Source organism: Zeus faber (genome assembly GCF_960531495.2).
Source record: "Zeus faber genome assembly, chromosome: 21".
NCBI classification, from domain to species: domain Eukaryota; kingdom Metazoa; phylum Chordata; class Actinopteri; order Zeiformes; family Zeidae; genus Zeus; species Zeus faber.
The window spans coordinates 21,562,033-21,579,883 of NC_137208.1; the positions used below are offsets into that span (position 1 = coordinate 21,562,033).

The following is a 17,851-nucleotide window of genomic DNA, read 5'->3' on the forward strand; positions in this document are numbered from 1 at the left end:
TGGTTTACAGCAGAAGTTTTCAGGTTTCATTGGAGGTTCACACACCCTCATATTGAATTTGCATATTCCTTATTGTATTGGAAAATGCAATGAACATCCCAATGGGTTGAGAACAACCCCCCCCAAAAAAATTTGCTGACCTTGTGTTCAATTATGTTCCAAATTTAGAAAGGAAAAAAGACAGGACCATCGCTTAAAACCTATTAGTCAAAACCAGGGCCTGCTGAAAACAGTCCATTTAAGAGTCACAGTGTATTCAAATGGTAATAATTTGCAAATAAAGTTGAAAATGATCAAGTCAAGAAAATGTAGACAAAGCCCAAATGACTTTTTTTTTTTTACATTTCATTAAAATACAGTAAATGTATCCCTCCACAAACAGATGAATTCTGTTCATTCAAGGCTAGAGTCAAAGTTAGTGCGGGACGGCAGGGCGGGAGTCCAGGTATGAAAAGATTCCCCGCTTTAAAGCCAAGTCTCACATTGTTATCTTTTGACTTTAATTAAAATTACAAAAAGAAAGCACACTGTTTACATGACAAATAAAAACATTAAATTAACACTAAAACCCATCCATCCCGCTTTCTGTAGCTGGCTTGAAGCTCATTTGCTCTGCTGCGACGGTCGGTGGGAAATTCAAATGTTAGCTGCACAAGAAGTGACGTTGTGTCCCGGCTCCAGCAGACATGTGCTGCGTGTCCGGAATGGCATACTATGTAGTACAGCAAAATAGTGTTCTGTATGCATCAAATGGTACACCAAGAGCACCGGTGTGACATACTGCGTCCGGTGAACTATGGTAGAGTGCAACCGCTGCAGAGCGTTTCCCATAATGCGTTGAGAGGACAAGGCGGCGGGAAAAGTTTCCATGCGGCGTTGTCATGACAACGTGCTGAAAGTAAGTGGCGCGAGCGGCTGTTAGACGGTCTAGTAGGTCCGAGAAGCCATCATCCTTTTCACTCACTAAAGCACAAATTTTATTAATTCAAGTTGTTGAAGAGACACTTTTCCCCTCAAAGGTAAATGTCAATGTGGACAAAATGACATTGAAAAAATATTTAAAAAAAACAAAACATACTGCTCTACCCCTCTGGTGAACACCGTTGCCGTTGAACCTTCCCACTTCTGGACCCACGCTCAAGCAAATCGAACTCATTTCTAAAATACAAAAGGATAAAATGTACCTCATTGCTTTGTTGTGTATAAACATTTTTTATGCTTGTCATCCATATCATTTTAATACGTTAAAAGCCAAAAGGCAAAGTTTTGTCTCGTGTTCACTCAAATCGGGAATTCATGATCTTTTGGTGGAGGGGGAAACAAATGTCTCGGGAGTGTCGGGGGTTTGGAAAAAAGGAGGAAACTTGTTTTTGTCCAGGCTCAGAGTGGAGGAGGTTAATAAAATATATATATTTTTTTTTTAAATAGTGCGGATGCCAGGCTCATCCTCGTCTCTGCCACTCCGTCAGTTGAGGCGTTCAGTCTGAGCCTTCCTGGTTCTCCAGGATGGGATCTGGGGGGAGAGAGAGAGAGGAGAAGCTACAGAATGCTGTTTGGTGCATGTGTGTGTGTGTATTTTTTGTTGTTTTCTTAAAGCGGTGTCTTAAGTGTTCGTTACCTGTCAACGTGCTGCTGATGTTGGGCGGAGAGACGATCAGCACGGCGCTGCCGGCCGCAATCACCGAGTCCACCACAGCCTCCTCTACCGAGGTGGAGCTCAGACCCTGCAGACACACGCATGGTGTTATATTCGGTGAGGGGTGGGATACTGGCGCCTGTTCTCGCATTTGCACAAATTTTTTATTTGTATCGGTACTCAGCGACAAGGACCCAAGAGTGGGCACTCAGAATTCATATCATTTCAGATAAGTAGAGCAAACACTGTGGATAGGCGCGCTGTGGCAATATGGCCTCCAGTGCAGAGAATGGTGGTTCATTCAAATCGCATTTCAAGGCCACCTCAGGCATTTGGGTTCCTCCCACACAATTCCACAACCCCCCGCCAAACCTTTTGACAAATAATGCGCAAAACTGAGCAAAACAGCTACATGCTGTATATAGAAATGTATTTTGACACTAAATAGTAGCCTAGAGTTGGTGAGATCCATTATTGACGCTGACTCGTCGCCTTGTGTTTCCACTTGGAGGAAAGCAGGGAAGCAGGGAGCGAAAGGGCCTTTTCAAACCTTGTCATCGAAACCGTCAGCCATTGGTTCTTGAGTCTCGCTCAGGATGCTCTCCGAACCGACGAGGAGGCTGGCGGTGTCGAGCCGGTCTTCCTCCCCCTGCCCCGCCGTCTTCATCAGCACCTGCGATTGGCCGAGAGGGTCCGAGGAGGCGGGGTCAGAGGCCACCGTCTGGATGATCACCCCTTCGCTGGAGCAGAGGCTCTCCGTCTGAGATCAAACACATGTACAGTACATACACATTTATAAACTGATACTGATATATTTGGGCTTCAGTATCCAATGAGATATCTCCAGACATGAGGTATATCTGACTGGACTGATTGGACAAATCAATGTCAGAGTGGTAGAAAGTCAATGACAGACAAGTAAGGGGGTTATTTTGCGATAGGGACTGGCTGGCTACACAGTGTCTTGCTTATAACACGGCTAATCACAAATACAATAATTCATTTAGACTGAATATTTATTTGAAATGATATATTGTTAAATCAATATCATTGATTGTAATCATATTATTAGAGTCATTATTAACAGATGAGCAGCCATTACTCAGAAATAATTGACCGCTATCGACCAATCAGAATCTCCCAATCAGGGTCTTGTAAATAATTGCATCATACACACACACACACACACACACACACACACACACACCGCCAGGCTGTGAAGGATAATGTGCTCGGGGGAGGAAGGGGAGGAGCTCGTGGTGAGCGTGACCGTGCCGCTGCCGCCCAGGCTGAGAGGGAGGCCCTGACTGGACGAGGTCTGGAGGTAGTAGGTTCCAGGTGTGCCGGTGGGCTGGAGATGAAAAGACTGCGTGGGGGTAGGGGGGAGACGGAGAAATAAATAAATAAATTTATATGTTTGGAAGAGTCATAAATCACATTTACAGGTGTGTGTGTGTGTGTGTGTGTGTGTTTGTGTGTGCGCGCGCTCACAGGGAGGATCTCAAAGGTCTGCAGGGCTCCGGCGTTGAGCGTGATGGTCTCGCTGTCGGTGGTTGCCGTACAGTTTTCTGAGGCTGCGAGAGAGAGAGAGAGAGAGAGAGAGAGAGAGAGAGAGAGAGAGAGAGAGAGAGAGAGAGAGAGAGAGAGAGAGAGAGAGAGAGAGAGAGAGAGAGAGAGAGAGAGAGAGAGAGAGAGAGAGAGAGAGAGAGAGAGAGAGAGAGAGAGAGAGAGAGAGAGAGAGAGAGAGAGAGAGAGAGAGAGAGAGAGAGAGAGAGAGAGCAACACACACACACACACGACACATTAGAGTGACAACTCACCATACATCTTTACTTGGCCTTGTGCTTTGACGGCTGACGGATGACAAATTTCCCAGATCCGTAATAAAAAAATAAAAGTAAAAATAAAAAGTAATAATAAATATAGCTGCAGGCAGCAATGCATGGGGTCCAGTCGGTGTGAGGTGTGAGACTGTGACGCGCGCGACGAAACGATGTACAAGCCGAATTTGCAATACTGAAGATTCAATTGAATCGAAGGTTAATGTTAAAGCTACACTTCAAGATGACATATAACCCCTTATATTATTATGGCAACAAATCTGGAAATATAACTTTACTGTAGACAACCATTCATTTGAAATTTGGCTTAATATCTAAGGACTAATATAAATTAGTATGTAATCGCTTTGCCAAACGTGTATTTTGCCACTTTAAATTCTTCCCTGTCGCCACTTTTAAGGTGGAGGTTCACTTAAAAAGAGCAAGTTGACACAGTGAACTGGGTTCTTGCGGCTTTCTCAGCACAAGCGCCGAGGACAACTTTGTCTTTCGTCTTTTTATCGCTCTGAGAGCTCCCCTTGTTGTGATTGGTCCAAATGCCGTTACGTCTTGTTTAATTTAGTATTATTTTTATTGTTTATTAAAAAATATTTATATATTGTTGTTAATTTTTAGATTTATTTTTTCTCATTTCCCAATTTATTGTTTATTTTAGTATTATTTTTTCTTGTTTACTGTTAATCTTTATTTAAATGATTGGCAATATCCATAATCTTCTGCCAATCTTTTAAATTTGTACTTAATCTCTCAGTTAATTGTATATTGGCAAATCTTTCTTGTTTATCATTTATTTCCATTGTTTCCATTCTTAATCTTTAGGTTTATTGTATATGACCAAATTTTTTTATTCTGTAGTTAATTTTTATGTTTAATGCATAAGGCAAAATTGCCCAAAAATGCAAAATTGTCTTGTTTATTTTAGGAATATTTTTGGATTATTGTATATTGCAAATTTTACTACTAGTTTTTTAGTTAATCCTTAGTTATTTTGTCTATTGCCAATTATTTTCCATTTTTTATTCTATAACTTCGTTATTATTGCCTAGTCCACGTGAGCTGCTGTAACACTGCAATTTCCCTCCAGATATGAATAAAGTATCTATGTCGTGATGTGTTTGATGATGTGATTACACATTATGTAATATTAATTTGTATCTCTTACATCTTAACTTGCACTCTCTTTCCTTCTTGCCTGCGTTTCCCTCCAGGGATCAATAAGGCGTAATCATATCACATCATCTCTTATCTTATCTTATCATAGAGACATGTTGCCCTCACCCAGGTGTGTTGTGATCTGCAGGGGGATCTGAAGGGGGATCTGCAGAGCTGCCACCGGGCTGGGGGCCGGGCTGCCCCCGCCACAGCTGCTGCTGTCCTCCAATCGCGTGACTCGGATCTGGAGAGAGGGGGGGGGGCTTCCTGCTCCCGTGGCCATCTGAGACTCCATCAGCTCCTGGAGACCTTTCAGCAACACTGCAGATACACACACATAGTTCAGTTAAGTATTAAAGTTACTTTTATTCATTTTCTTATTTTTTTCAAGTGGAACTGTTACTGCTGCTGCTGGCACGATAAGTTATCAAACTTAATTTTGGTTAATGGTTTGACTCAAAGCCAAACTGAATGAAAGTCCAAAGAGGAGAACAAAAGCTTTCATAAGACGTTTCAATATTGTTATCTTGTTCAGTTTTTAATGGTTTGAAATGTAACAGTAGTATTGCAGCAGTGCAATACATAAAATCATGCAGATATGGGTCGGCAGCTTCAGTTAATGTTCACATCAACCACCAGAATGGGGAAAAAATGTGATCTCAGTGTTTTCAACCGTGGCATGGTTGTTGGTTCCAGACGGGCTGGTTTGAGTATTTCTGTAACTGCTGATCTCCTGGGACTTAGACAACAGTCTCTAGAGTTTACTCAGAATCATCTTCTTCTTCTTTCGACTGCTCAGAATAGTGTGAAAAAAAAAAAAACATCCAGTGAGCGCCAGTTTCGCAGACCGAAACGCCTTGTTGATGAGAGAGGTCAACGGAGAATGGCCAGACTGGCTGGAGCTGACAGAAAGGCGACAGTAACTCATATAACCACCCTGTACAACTGTGGGGAGCAAACATCTCAGAATGCACAACACATCGAACCTTGGGCAGATGGACTACAACAGCAGAAGACCATGTTGGATTCCACTTCTGTCAACCAAGAACAGAAAGCTGAGGCTGCGGTGGGCACAGGCTCAAAACTGGACAGTTGAAGACTGATAAAACGTAGCCTGGTGTGATGAGTCTCGATTTCTGCTGAGGCACACACCTGATAGGATCAGAATTTGGCGCCAACAGCATGAATGTATGGACCCAACCTGCCAACAGTCCAGGCTGTGGAGTGTAACGGTGTGGGGGATTTCTTCTTGGCACACTTTGGGCCCGTTCATACCAATCAATCATCACTTGAATGCCACGACCTATTTGAGTATTGTCGCTGACCATGTGCATCCCTTCATGACCGCAATTTAGCCATCTTCTAATGGCTACTTCCAGCACGATACTGCACCATGTCACAAAGCAAAAGTCTTATCAAACTGATTTCACAAAAACACAATGACAATGAGTTCAATGTTCTTCAGGGGCCGTTCTAGTCACTGGATCTGAATCCAACAGAACACCTTTGGGATGTGATAGATGTATGTGCATGAATTTGCAGCTGACAAATGTGCAGGAATTGCGTGATGCAGTCATGTCATCATGGACCAGAATTTCAAAGGGAGGCCCTAGCCAGTATTATGGGTAGGGCCGTATTAACGGTATTAGCCAGTATCTCGTATTAAAGTCTTGGAATCCACTTGGACTCGATGAACAAGTAAAACCACCTCTGTCTCGGTTCCAACTCCAAATACTTGCCCTGCCTCCAAAAAATATGTTTGTACTATTGTCCAGTGTATTTTAAGGATGCAAGTAAAATGAATGTGTCCTTCACGGGGTGTAGTAGGTTACCCTGGTACCTCTTGCATACTATTTGATGTGTACTACAGTTTTTCAAACATACTAAATAGTATGCTAGTACGCCATTTTGGACACAGCATTGCTCTGTTTTGTGAGTGCAAATTGGTGTTTGTACAAATTATTATAAATCTGAGTTATATTTGTGTGTTTGAGCTGCGAGTTATGCTTGTACCGCTGAAGGGGATCTCCTTGTGGTTGGACACTTGTCGCTTGATGCTCCACCACTTGGAGCGCAGCCACTGTGGGGAGCGGACGCTGCTCCACCCGCCGGCCAGTTCCTCCCACTTGATGTCATTCTCATCCTCCACCTCCAGCTCCGAGATCCTGAACACACGTCACATATTCTTTTTTTTTTTTTTTTTTTTATAACTACACCGGACAGAATGATGAATGAATGTCTCTTCAATTATATATAGTCCAACTACACTCAATCTTAATTTAATTGACAAACTATGTATCATCTGAAAGTCAAATTACAATTTAATAATTAGTTTGGAAAAATTTTGACTTTTAAAAGGATAGGTTCGCTATTTTCTCAACCCAGGGCCTCTTAAAACTTTGGTTGCAGTTCAATAGGGCAAATGTTTAAGAATAAAAAAAAATAATAATGTTGAATCACCCATTCGAGAACAAGAAACTCACAATATTGTCAGACAGTCTTTAAATGTTGAACCAACCAAAATAAAATGGTCACAAGCGGTGTGTTTAAATCTGTATTTTCAGGGTCTAATTGACTATTGTGCACTGCAAATCAACTCTTTTGGCTACATATGCGCTAGCATAAGAGACTAGAAACAGGAAATTGTGCCATTTCCCACTGGCAACACACACAGACACAGACACAGACACACGTGCACACACACACACACACACACACACACACGCCACTCTGGCCCTACATGCGGACGAGGTTCAGGTCGTCCTCCTTGGTCCACTCTGTTCCCCCGCTGTGCTTCCAGTTGAGGTAGTTGAGCCACTTGGAGCGGCACTGCTTCTCGGAGCGCGTGCGTACGCGATCGGCCACTGTGGCCCAGGACACGCCCCCTGTCACGGCCACACCTGGAGACACGCCCGCCATCTCATACACCACCTCGGCCAGACGCCGCTCCTCCTCGTCGCTCCACTTCCCTGGCAGAACGAGTGGGGTGGGAAAGAGATGGATGGATATACATGGTTAGATACATTATTCATCGCCAGGGGGAAATTGTGGTGTGAAAGCAGCTGACATAAAAAATAATCAATAATAAAGTAATAATAAAATTGAAAAATTAATAATAAATAATAAAAAAATGACCTATCAATAAACCAATGCATGATAATAACAATGAACAATGAACAAGACTGAACAATAAGAATTTGGCAATATAAAATGATCTAATAATGAACAAAAAACATAACATAGCAAAATATAAACAATACACAAACATATAAACAACAGACAAACAAAGCAATAAATAAAAGATATATTGTTTTTTTTGGTCATTATTTACAAAATTCTAGGTTGAATCACTTTTTGAATTTGCTTCCTTACCACTTGGAAACTGCATCACAATGGACGTGGACACATCTTTACCTCAATAATATCATCTTATATTACGGGCTGGACCCCTAATAATTACTATTTTTTAAATAAAATTGTAATAAAACATTTTTTAGTTTATATTATTATACATAGCTACTATGCACCATATATTATATGATTGTATAACATAACTGTACCTATACTTTGGCTGTACCCATTATTTGCTATTGGATCAACAAGTTGACATCGTGAGCTTCACGAGTGCTTCACGAGTGCTACTCCTTGTTTGTGAGTGAATCACACTGTTCTGTCAATTTTCTGCTGCTATTGTACCAAGATTTCCCCCATCAGAGATTTATCTTTCTCTAGAGCTGCAATTGAACACAGAGAAGGATCATTTAGCATATACACAGTCTAACTAGTCACAGTATAAGTTCGTAAATTTCATATTTACATTTAGTTTGCATTTTAGAATAATCACTCACTCACTCACACACACAAAGAGTTTGGTGCGTACCTGTGTTGCACGTGTCCTTCATCAACCTGCAGCGGTCTTTGACAGAAGACGCACTGCGGCCGAGTGCCGCTCCAATCGTGGCCCAGTCATTACCATGCTTCTTCCTCAGCCTGAGACACACACACACAGCACAACATAATGAGTCATATTACGATATTAAACCACATGATATGTGATATTTTCGATTTAAAAAAGATCCTGGGTACTTACGCCTTCAGTTTCTCTATCTCATCAGGAGCGTACCTTAGGAAAAAGACAATCAAATTACACAGAATTGCTTTTCTATTGTTTAGATAGACAGACGTACGTACAGACAGACGTACGTACGTACAGACAGACAGACATTTGTGATTAAATATTATAATAATAAATAATATCAGAGAAATACCTAAGTTATAGCAACCATTTGATTTCCGTTGCGTGCCTAATAGTGCAATTACGGTACTATCGATATGACTTATTCTAGATAGATAAGAGATAAGATACCAATTTATTAATCCTTGGGGGAAAATTCTGGTGTTTTAGCAGGAAAATGGAATAAAAAAACAACACGCACAGACAAATAAAACAAAACTATTTAAAGATGATAATAATGACATTTAATAAATTTTACTCGTACACAGGCAAACAAGCCATTTTGGACATCCAGATTACAGCAGCTCCCCTCATAGAAACGATACTACTACTAATAATAATCATACCAGAGCAACCAGTGTGTGTGCCTCTCTGCAGACTTACTTGCCCACGTGGTTGCGGTTGTCGTACATGCGCAGCACTCTCCTGTAGACGGCGAACAGCGGCCGGTTCAGGCCCCAGGCCACGCTGCGGTAGAAGTCCTTTCTCTCCTCCTTGGACATCTCGAAGATGATCTCAGCTGGGTCCTCCATGCCGCGGCCCTGAAACACAGGCACGCACACACACACACACACAAAATTCAATGACTTATTTGCTGCAAATGGAATTCCAAGTACCACATACAATCCATCCATTTCATGATAGAAATAACAACAATCAGCACTCCACTGTTGCTGTAACGTAACCCTACATAGCTGTAGACATTACCTTTTGTGTTTCCTTCTAATCTCTGCCATTTCCATCCATACTATTGTTTTATGGCTTATGCCTCATTTGCTCAAAGAATTTTGCCACAAATGAAATGACCTCCAATTGAGAATATGGTAGTTTTTAAGCAGTTTCAAAAACCAAATATTTATTAACACAACATTTATTAAGGGATTTTACGATCAAAATGTATGTATGACCTTTTAGGCATCTGCGAACACCTTCTCATAAAGATTTTTTTTGCCTCCAAAAAGGAATATTCTCCATTTAATTTCTATTGGGAATCAGTTTTGTTATGATTTTTACTTGCCCAAAATAATTTGGTAAAATATATTATATATAGTTTTTAAAGAGCCAAGTCATTGAGTGTTATGCTCCCTCTAGTGGACACAATGGTACATGGCGCCCATTATGACCTTCAATGAAGCATTGAGCCTGCTTCACACCTTCTGACAAGCGACAAGGACAAATTGCAAGTCCATTAATTCCTATCGAGATTCAGATTCCGGTATGGCGTGTTGCGGTGCGGAATTTTTGTGTCCAGTCAAGGCTCCGGGATGCAAAACTTTCCAACTCATGCGACAATGTTTCGGTCCCACAGTAGTCAGTAGTCCGACACTACCAGAAGTTAGTCTGCTTTTCTTTGGAACTGGGCTTAAAAAGGAGGGAGTTCTTATTAAACTCTCATTCATGGAATATGGTAAATGTACAGCTGACTGAACTACTCACTGTTGTACTGGAAAAAAAAAACAGTTCTTCCGTTTGCCCTGACATAATATGTCAGGGCAAACATGTCAGCGCCAACGGAAGAGCTGTTTTGGGGTTTTTTTTGGATGAACTGGGTTACATAATGGGTCACATAATATTACTGTGTGATGCAAAACCCAGACGCAGTTCATCCGACGGGGAGGATACGACTGTCGGATATGAGTACGCATTTGATGTGAATCACGCTCTTTTCTATAGAAAGTAGGATTTATTATGATTGATTTTTTTTAGATCTTTACGAGATTTAAAAACAAAGTCAAGCTAGGTTCAAAGCGCAAATATGAAAGCAAGCGAGAAAGATGTCATGACCTTTACCAACCTTGATGTAGCGCTCGATGTTGCTCATGAGGATGTCGATCTCCTCCTTGGACCACATGCCTTGCTTCCACTTGTGACCTGAACAGCACAAAATCAGCCTATCAGGGAAAGGTGTATTTCATCTGGAAAATGAGTTGGTCGAAATTAAGTAGAAAAAAAAAAGATTGCCGTAGCAGTTAGGTGTAGGTGTGTACCTTTATTAGCAAGAGAGTCCTTGTCTTCTTTAGTGGTGAACCAGGCCTGGCTGACTGGAGAAAGTTCATCTGCCTTTTCGGTCGGAGAGAGGGAATCCTCATCCTCCTGCAAGATCTGCGCACACACACACACACACACACACACACACACACACACACACACACACACACACACACACACACACACACACACACACACACACACACACACACACACACACTCTAACACTGAGGACTAATCTGTGTGTGACGGCCTAATATGTATATTGTGTTAATTTCCCAAGATTTTTAAAAAGCAACAGATATGAAAATCCATTGATGAGGCCGCGGGCTGAATTTCTGGGCCAAACATTAAGTACATCATCAATATCGAAATCAATATCATTATTGGCTGTCTTCTATTAATCTTTTTAGTCCCGATTTCCCATCCAGTAGCTGCTAGATAATCGAACTGCACTTTCACTTCACAGTTAGTAACCAATATCTCCTCAAAGGTTTGTGGCTACATTTATCAGACAACTAGCAATCATGTAAAATAAACAATAAAAATCGCCATAATCATAATCATCATATATTCACATTAAAGTTGTGACAATTTAGACTAATTTGGCCAACACCGAATAGGTTCTGTTTTTCTATTTCGCCTGAATACTGTGACCAAGTGCGTCCCCAGGTTTCACAAACAAAATAGTTTCTTTGTTTACAGCGAAAGTGTTTAGAGTTTGTTCATTGCGTTCGAACTTTCGCAAACTGTAAATTATTACTGAGGATGAAATCAATATGGACAGAAGGTCAGAAGGCGTTTCGCGTAACTCATATTGAATGTCACTGATATATCACTTAATAACTGTGACTTCAATTATTATTGTGAGAATTACGTTCACAACTGGATTTAATGAACAATGGTGGTAAAGGGGGGAAAATTTGGAGCGGGAAAATAGAATGACCTTTTTTTTTTTTTTATACCAAGTGGCTCCGTAAGAACAGAGCCTCAAAACACACATGAACCTTTCATCACTAGTCCCTAAATAAATATCGAGAAGGGGGAACTTTTTTTTTGTTTTAAGTACCTGAATCTGGGCTACACTTTCATTGGTGATGTCGCTGTCTGCTGTAGCAGTCATCGTCACCTCAAAGCTCTCGTCATTCTCGGACACTGAGGGGGCAGCGAGTGGGAGAGGGAGAGAGAGAGAGAGAGAGAGAGAGAAAGAAAGAAAGAGAGAGAGAAATGTGATTGTTACATTTTCCTATTCTAAAGCCTTCCTGAAGATTTGTCCTTTCAGTTTAGATGGAGAAAGTACAGTCTGGAAATGTTTCAAATGTGCAAACTGAAAAGAACAAAGACATTTAATCGTAGACTCATTGACTAAAACAATAAAAAAAAAAATACATCTAAATTCTCGTGTGTGTTCCTCACAAGGTAGTGTGACCATTGAGAACTGCGGTGCCTCCAAGTCTTCCTGCTCCTCTGCAGTCAGACGCAACTTCTTCTGGATGGGCCCAGAGTCCTCATCTAGTCACACACACACACACACACACACACACACACACACACACACACACACACACACACACACACACACACACACACACACACACACACACACACACACACACACACACACACACACACACACACACACACACTCTTAATCTAACTTAAACTAGTCAAAGTCAAAATTCAACTGCAGATAAACATAAATACCTGACACTAAATATTTCCATATGTAGTTATGAGAAGGTCGACACTATAATTTCTTTATTAAACATAGATGAAGGCAACAGTCACACACATATTTAATCAGAATGTATAGTCCATATAGGGGCGGTTTCACAGACAGGGTTTCATGTAAATCGGGACTAAGATAATTCTTCTTAATTTAATACAGAATTTCAAAACGCCTGTCATTGGTTAATTTAAGATGAATTAGTTCTAGACTAGGAAGTCCTGGACTAAGGTCGTGGAGGACTAGTCAGATCCTTCTGTCTGGTCTCGGTGCTGGTCTTAGCCCAAATCATTCAAGATAAACCTGCCTCTGGCCCACTTTAATTGAAGCCTTCACTAAGACAAAAATTAATGTCTAATCTTCCTTCTGGAAATCAGATTTTTTTTTAACCAAGACTAGGGCAAGTCTGAGACTATTTAAAAATATGACTGAGAAAAGCCATTTCAGTTAGTCCAGATTAAAAGTGTGATTTAGTCTAAGATTAGGCCTAATCTGTGTCCGCGAAATTGCCCCATCAATTTGATATAATTCCAGGATAATTGCATGGTCAAATCTTAAACACCAATGCATTTGAGTTAATGAAGACAAACGAAAATCAAAGGATCAAATCAAAAGAAGGCATGAGGAAAATGTGTAACAAATAAGTAATCATGTGAAATCCCACCGGTTGGCGGGCAGTGTAGGATGAGGCTTCCGTCGCTGTCCTGAGTAAGTGTGACGGAGCTAACCGCCCCCAGAGCCACGGCCTCCTCTTCCTCCGCCCCCGTGCTCATGCTGCACCTAGCGAGGAGGAAGACCATAAGCTCCTGGCATTATGGCTACATAAGGTCTCATTATGGATCCTGGTGAACAACAGGGGTGGGCCGATTGATCAGATGAAATGACTATCCGTTACGGATATTGTGTTTTGTCTGATTACGATTGTCATCCGATCATTTTGAGTTTTTATCCGTGATCAGAGAAATCAAATTTTGTTATCATTTGGTCTCATTTGGGACTGTATCTACTGGGTGTCAATGACAAATACATTGTGTGATCTGATCACGCTCACGTGACAGGATAGCTGCATACATGCCCCCCCCCCCCAAGCTATAAACTCTTCCTTTCCATTCCTTCCATTGTGCCCTTTACGTCAGACCTCGCTGCTGCTGCTGGTGGTGTGGTGTTGCAACTCTGACCGTGGATTAATAACCATTTCTTGTGGATATACACCGATTAGCCACAACATTAAAACCACTGACAGGTGAAGTAAATAACATTGATCATCTCATTCCAGTGGCACCTGTCTAGGGGTGGGATATATTAGGCAGCAAGTGAACAGTCAGGCCTCGAAGTTGATGTGTCGAAAGCAGGAAAAATGGGCAAGCGTAAGGATCTGAGCAACCTTGACAAAGGCCAAATTTCTGATGGCTAGACGACTGCATCAGAGCATCTCCAAAACGGCAGGTCTAGTGGGGTGTTCCTGGTATGCAGTGGTTAGTACCTACCAAAAGTGGTCCAAGGAAGGATAACCGGTAAACAGGTGACAGGGTCATGGGCGCACAAGGCCCATTTATGCACGTGGGGAGTAAAAGCTAGCCCATCTGGACCGATCCCACAGAAGAGCTACTGTTGCACAAATTTCTGAAAAGTTAATGCTTCTATGATAGAACGGTGTCAGAACACACAGTGCATCACAACTTGCTGCGTATGGGGCTGTGTAGCCACAGACCAGTCAGAGTGCCCATGCTGATGCATGTACCGCCAAAAGCACCTACAATGGGCATGTGAGCATCACAACTGGACCATGGAGCAATGGAAGAAGGTGGCCTGGTCTGATGAATCACGTTTTCTTTTACATGGATGGCCGGATGCGTGTGCGTCGTTTACCTGGGGAAGAGATGGCACAAGGATGACCTATGGGAAGAATGCAAGCTGGCGAAGGCATTGTGATGCTCTGGGCAATGTTCTACTGGGAAATCTTGGGTCCTGGCATTCATGTGCAAATTACTTTGACACGTACCACCTACCCAAACATTGTTGCAGACCAAGAACACCCCTATTGGCAACAGTATTCCCTGACACAGTGGCTTCTTTCAGCAGGATAATGCGCCCAGCCAAACTGCAAAAATTGTTCAGGAATGGTTTGAGGAACATGACAAAGAGTTCAAGGAGTTCACAAATTCCCCAGATCTCAATCTGATCCAGCATCTGTGGGATGTGCTGGAACAACAAGGCCGATCCATGGGTGCCCCACCTCACAACTAATGCCAAGTACAGACTACGGGATTCTGGCCTGATTTTCCACTCGTCGGCAGGTTTTTGGATATCGCCAAGCAAGGCCCCAGATTGGAGGCAAATCATAGCATGCTCCTGTGAGCGACGAGCGTGTGGTGCGAACTGCTCACAATGCGATTCGACTGCTCGCCAATGGCTGGCAGGCGAAATATCAAGTAGGTTTAAAATCTGGTCGTGTCAGGCTCGAGTCGGGAGTGATCAATGAGCTACAGCCAATGAGAGTAGAGACAGAGTGAGGGGGAGGGGAGGGGCCGAGAAGGATAGACGGGAGTGCACCAGAGCAGCAACCAGAAACACACAACAGACCTATTTTACTTTTCTTCTCTAGGTTTTTAATATGTCTTCATAAAATTTCTGCTTTTATTTGTTTTTTTTTGCAGTGATTAAGAATCAAATAGAAAATAAATAATCCTGTATCGTAGTATCGCGTCATTTCCAGTGTCACATCTCACGTGTTTTTGGTGACAAAACTAGTGAGTTTGGAGTTTGGAGACCCGACAGACCTGGCGGGGATTCCTCCAGGTGAAAGCTCTTGTAATTCAACGACTTTAAGATTCCCGTTCACAAGACAGAAAGTTGAGTAGTGTGAACTGTGCAGCAATCTGACGAAAAGATGTATAGTGTGTCCATGGCATTACATGACCATGACCATGGATCTGCTGCTAACGTCTTGGTGACAGATACAGCAGGACACCTTAAGCGTTCTTGTGGAGTCCATGCCTCAACGGGTCAGAGTTGTTTTGGCGGTACAAGGGGGACCTACACGATATTAGGCAGCTGGTTTTAATGTTGTGGCTGATCGTGTATATTAACTTGTTGAAGCAGAGTATAATATGTGACCTTTATTTCATACTCTAGCAGGCTTTTATTTGTATACAGTAACTCTTTTTTGGGAAGTGTTACCACCAAAAGAAATCTGAACTAGTGGTCGACTGATTAACCGGCTGATAAACAAAATACATCAAAAGATGTGATTAGTGTTGTCAAAAAGATCTATTTTTCTATACATATCGATTATGAACATTTGAAACATTTTCAATACTGGGAAGCAGCTGTGCTTTCTCGCTCTTCCTTCTGACAGCAACACACACACACACCGTTGCAGCGCCCACATTCCCCGCCTCCTGTCACTCACTCGCTGTCTTCACTCGTCTCATTCGCTCCTGTTAGTTATGTTGTAAGCACATTAATGATGGCAAGGGCAGAGCTTCCCCGCCCGACTTTGAAAGAAAACAGCAGGACATAACATAAACAAAACATAAACCTAACTCAGCGAACTGGAGTGTTGTTCTTTTTTCCTCCTCCAGACATCACTGCACCGTGTGTACGTTCCCATTTTCCCGTGTTTTCATTTTAGATCTATTTATTTTTGTGTGTTTCCAAATTTGTTGAAAATTTGTTCTCGACACAACTGAGTTAAGTCAAGTCAAGTCAAGTCACACTTTATTTATAAAGCACATTTCATACCAGGGCAACACAATGTGCTTAAGGGACAGTCCTCTCCTGTCCCGTTCCAAACAAAAACCCTGTCTCCTGTGCCATGTCACACCGTTGCTGTGGGACTTAATTTAGTAAAAACTGGATGTCTTTGTATAAATACTTTACTTGTAAATAATAAATCCTGCACTTCTATAACAGGGGAGACTATTTCCCGACCAGACATTAATATGACGCAGTTTATCGTTTTTATCATTTATAATTATTTATTTTTCTTTCATAAGTTTCTTTTTACAAAGTCCCATTTTTTTTTTAATCTCTGGACATTATTATTACTCATAATAATAATAATATTAGTATTTTATTGATACTTTTTTAAATAAGTGCACTGCAGAGACAACGGAGACAATAACATTTGTATTAAATAAGTGATCATTTAAGTTTGGCACTTGTGTGTCTCATTTGTTATTAATAATAAATTGTTGAATTTTATCAAATGCAAAAAAACAACAACATGATATCGGCATTGTATATCGGCAATCGGCTGCCCCACTCTCAAAATATCGCATCGACATCCGCCATTGAAAAACCCATATCAACCCATATCGGTCGAGCACTAATCAGAACAAGAATCCGTTTATTGGGCCGGGTGCATTTTCCTGGATAAGCTTTAAATGAATGTGCTCTTTTTTTGTATATTTGTATTGCGATTTTTCTCTATTTTGGGTTAAAATTTAATTGCAAATATTTCTGCTTCCTGTACATTTTCTTATTTGTTGTATCCAGCCAATTTGATGATTTTTTTGTTTTTGTTTTGGCACTTTTTTGGTTTACTGTACATTGAGCATTTTCTTACTCCGTATTATTGTTATGACTTTATTATTAGCGCCTATTTCAGCCTGCGTCGCCGTAACACCGATATTTTCCAACGGGGGTGAATAAAGTGTTTATGCGTCCGTCGCTCCCCGTCCAAGCCTGCACATCAGGCTAGCCGTGTTAGCCTCCACCAATGCAGCCAGCGAAATGAAAGAAGACCAAAAAGCTCGGACGCCATATTAGAGCCCAAGGTGAAAGCTTATGGCGCCCGTGCCGAAAACGGTTCATTTTGTGAAGCGGCGGTGGACGTCTTGTATCCCAGAGTGTCCCAGCGACGCGCTGCGGCTCCAGAACCGAAAGAGAAAGTCAATTTAGGTTTTGATTCGGCTACTTACTTCCTGTTTTGGGTCCGGGGATTTCGGAGGGACCAGGATGGAGGAAAATGCCAGGATGGAGCTTCTGCCGTCACAAGGCCACAGGGTTGCCAGATAAACCGCGTGCCCGCGTGTCAGAGGCCAAACACGTCCTTCTTTCTATTGAAATGGACAACTTTAAAAACATTGTATCGCAGATTTCACCTCACAGCCCCTTCTCGGTCGGGCTCTACACGCGACCGCACAAAATGTGCAATGTTATTCTCCCACCCGGACTTGCGGATTCATTGGCTTTAAACAAAGACGGTTACGGATTTAAGACCCGCACCCGGCAACCCGAGCGTCCCGTTCTTAAAGAAACTCGAGTAG

At 41.9% G+C, this 17,851-nt stretch overlaps 1 protein-coding gene across 2 annotated transcripts; it reads right to left on the minus strand.

The window, feature by feature from the left end:
- dmtf1 (cyclin D binding myb-like transcription factor 1) lies at positions 1-17,626 on the minus strand. 2 transcript variants are annotated; one of them, XM_080022149.1, is made up of 17 exons: positions 17,504-17,626; positions 13,243-13,358; positions 12,269-12,364; positions 11,922-12,007; positions 10,852-10,966; positions 10,659-10,735; positions 9,248-9,405; positions 8,720-8,752; positions 8,510-8,619; positions 7,370-7,598; positions 6,643-6,794; positions 4,756-4,950; positions 3,128-3,210; positions 2,844-3,002; positions 2,187-2,396; positions 1,619-1,724; positions 1-1,513 (listed from the first exon to the last, which is right to left on the minus strand). In XM_080022149.1, exons 2-17 carry the CDS (start codon positions 13,349-13,351, stop codon positions 1,479-1,481), a joined length of 1,953 nt encoding a protein of 650 aa, XP_079878275.1. In that variant the 5' UTR covers positions 13,352-13,358; positions 17,504-17,626; the 3' UTR covers positions 1-1,478. The 2 variants fall into 2 exon arrangements, with proteins under 2 accessions (XP_079878275.1, XP_079878276.1); XM_080022150.1 differs by lacking the exons at positions 1-1,513; positions 1,619-1,724 and having other exon boundaries at positions 2,244-2,396; positions 2,842-3,002.
- Between the last annotated feature and the right edge of the window lie 225 nt (positions 17,627-17,851).

Bases quoted from the DNA above. Each gene is read 5' to 3' on its own strand.
- dmtf1 (XM_080022149.1), bottom strand. From the start codon at position 13,351: ATGAGCACGGGGGCGGAGGAAGAGGAGGCCGTGGCTCTGGGGGCGGTT. The intron at 10,736-10,851 runs GTACACACCTAC...TGTGCTGTTCAG, and splicing joins GGACTCTCTTGCTAATAAAG to GTCACAAGTGGAAGCAAGGC. The intron at 3,211-4,755 runs GTGAGGGCAACA...TCTCTCTCGCAG, and splicing joins GCAGATCACAACACACCTGG to CCTCAGAAAACTGTACGGCA.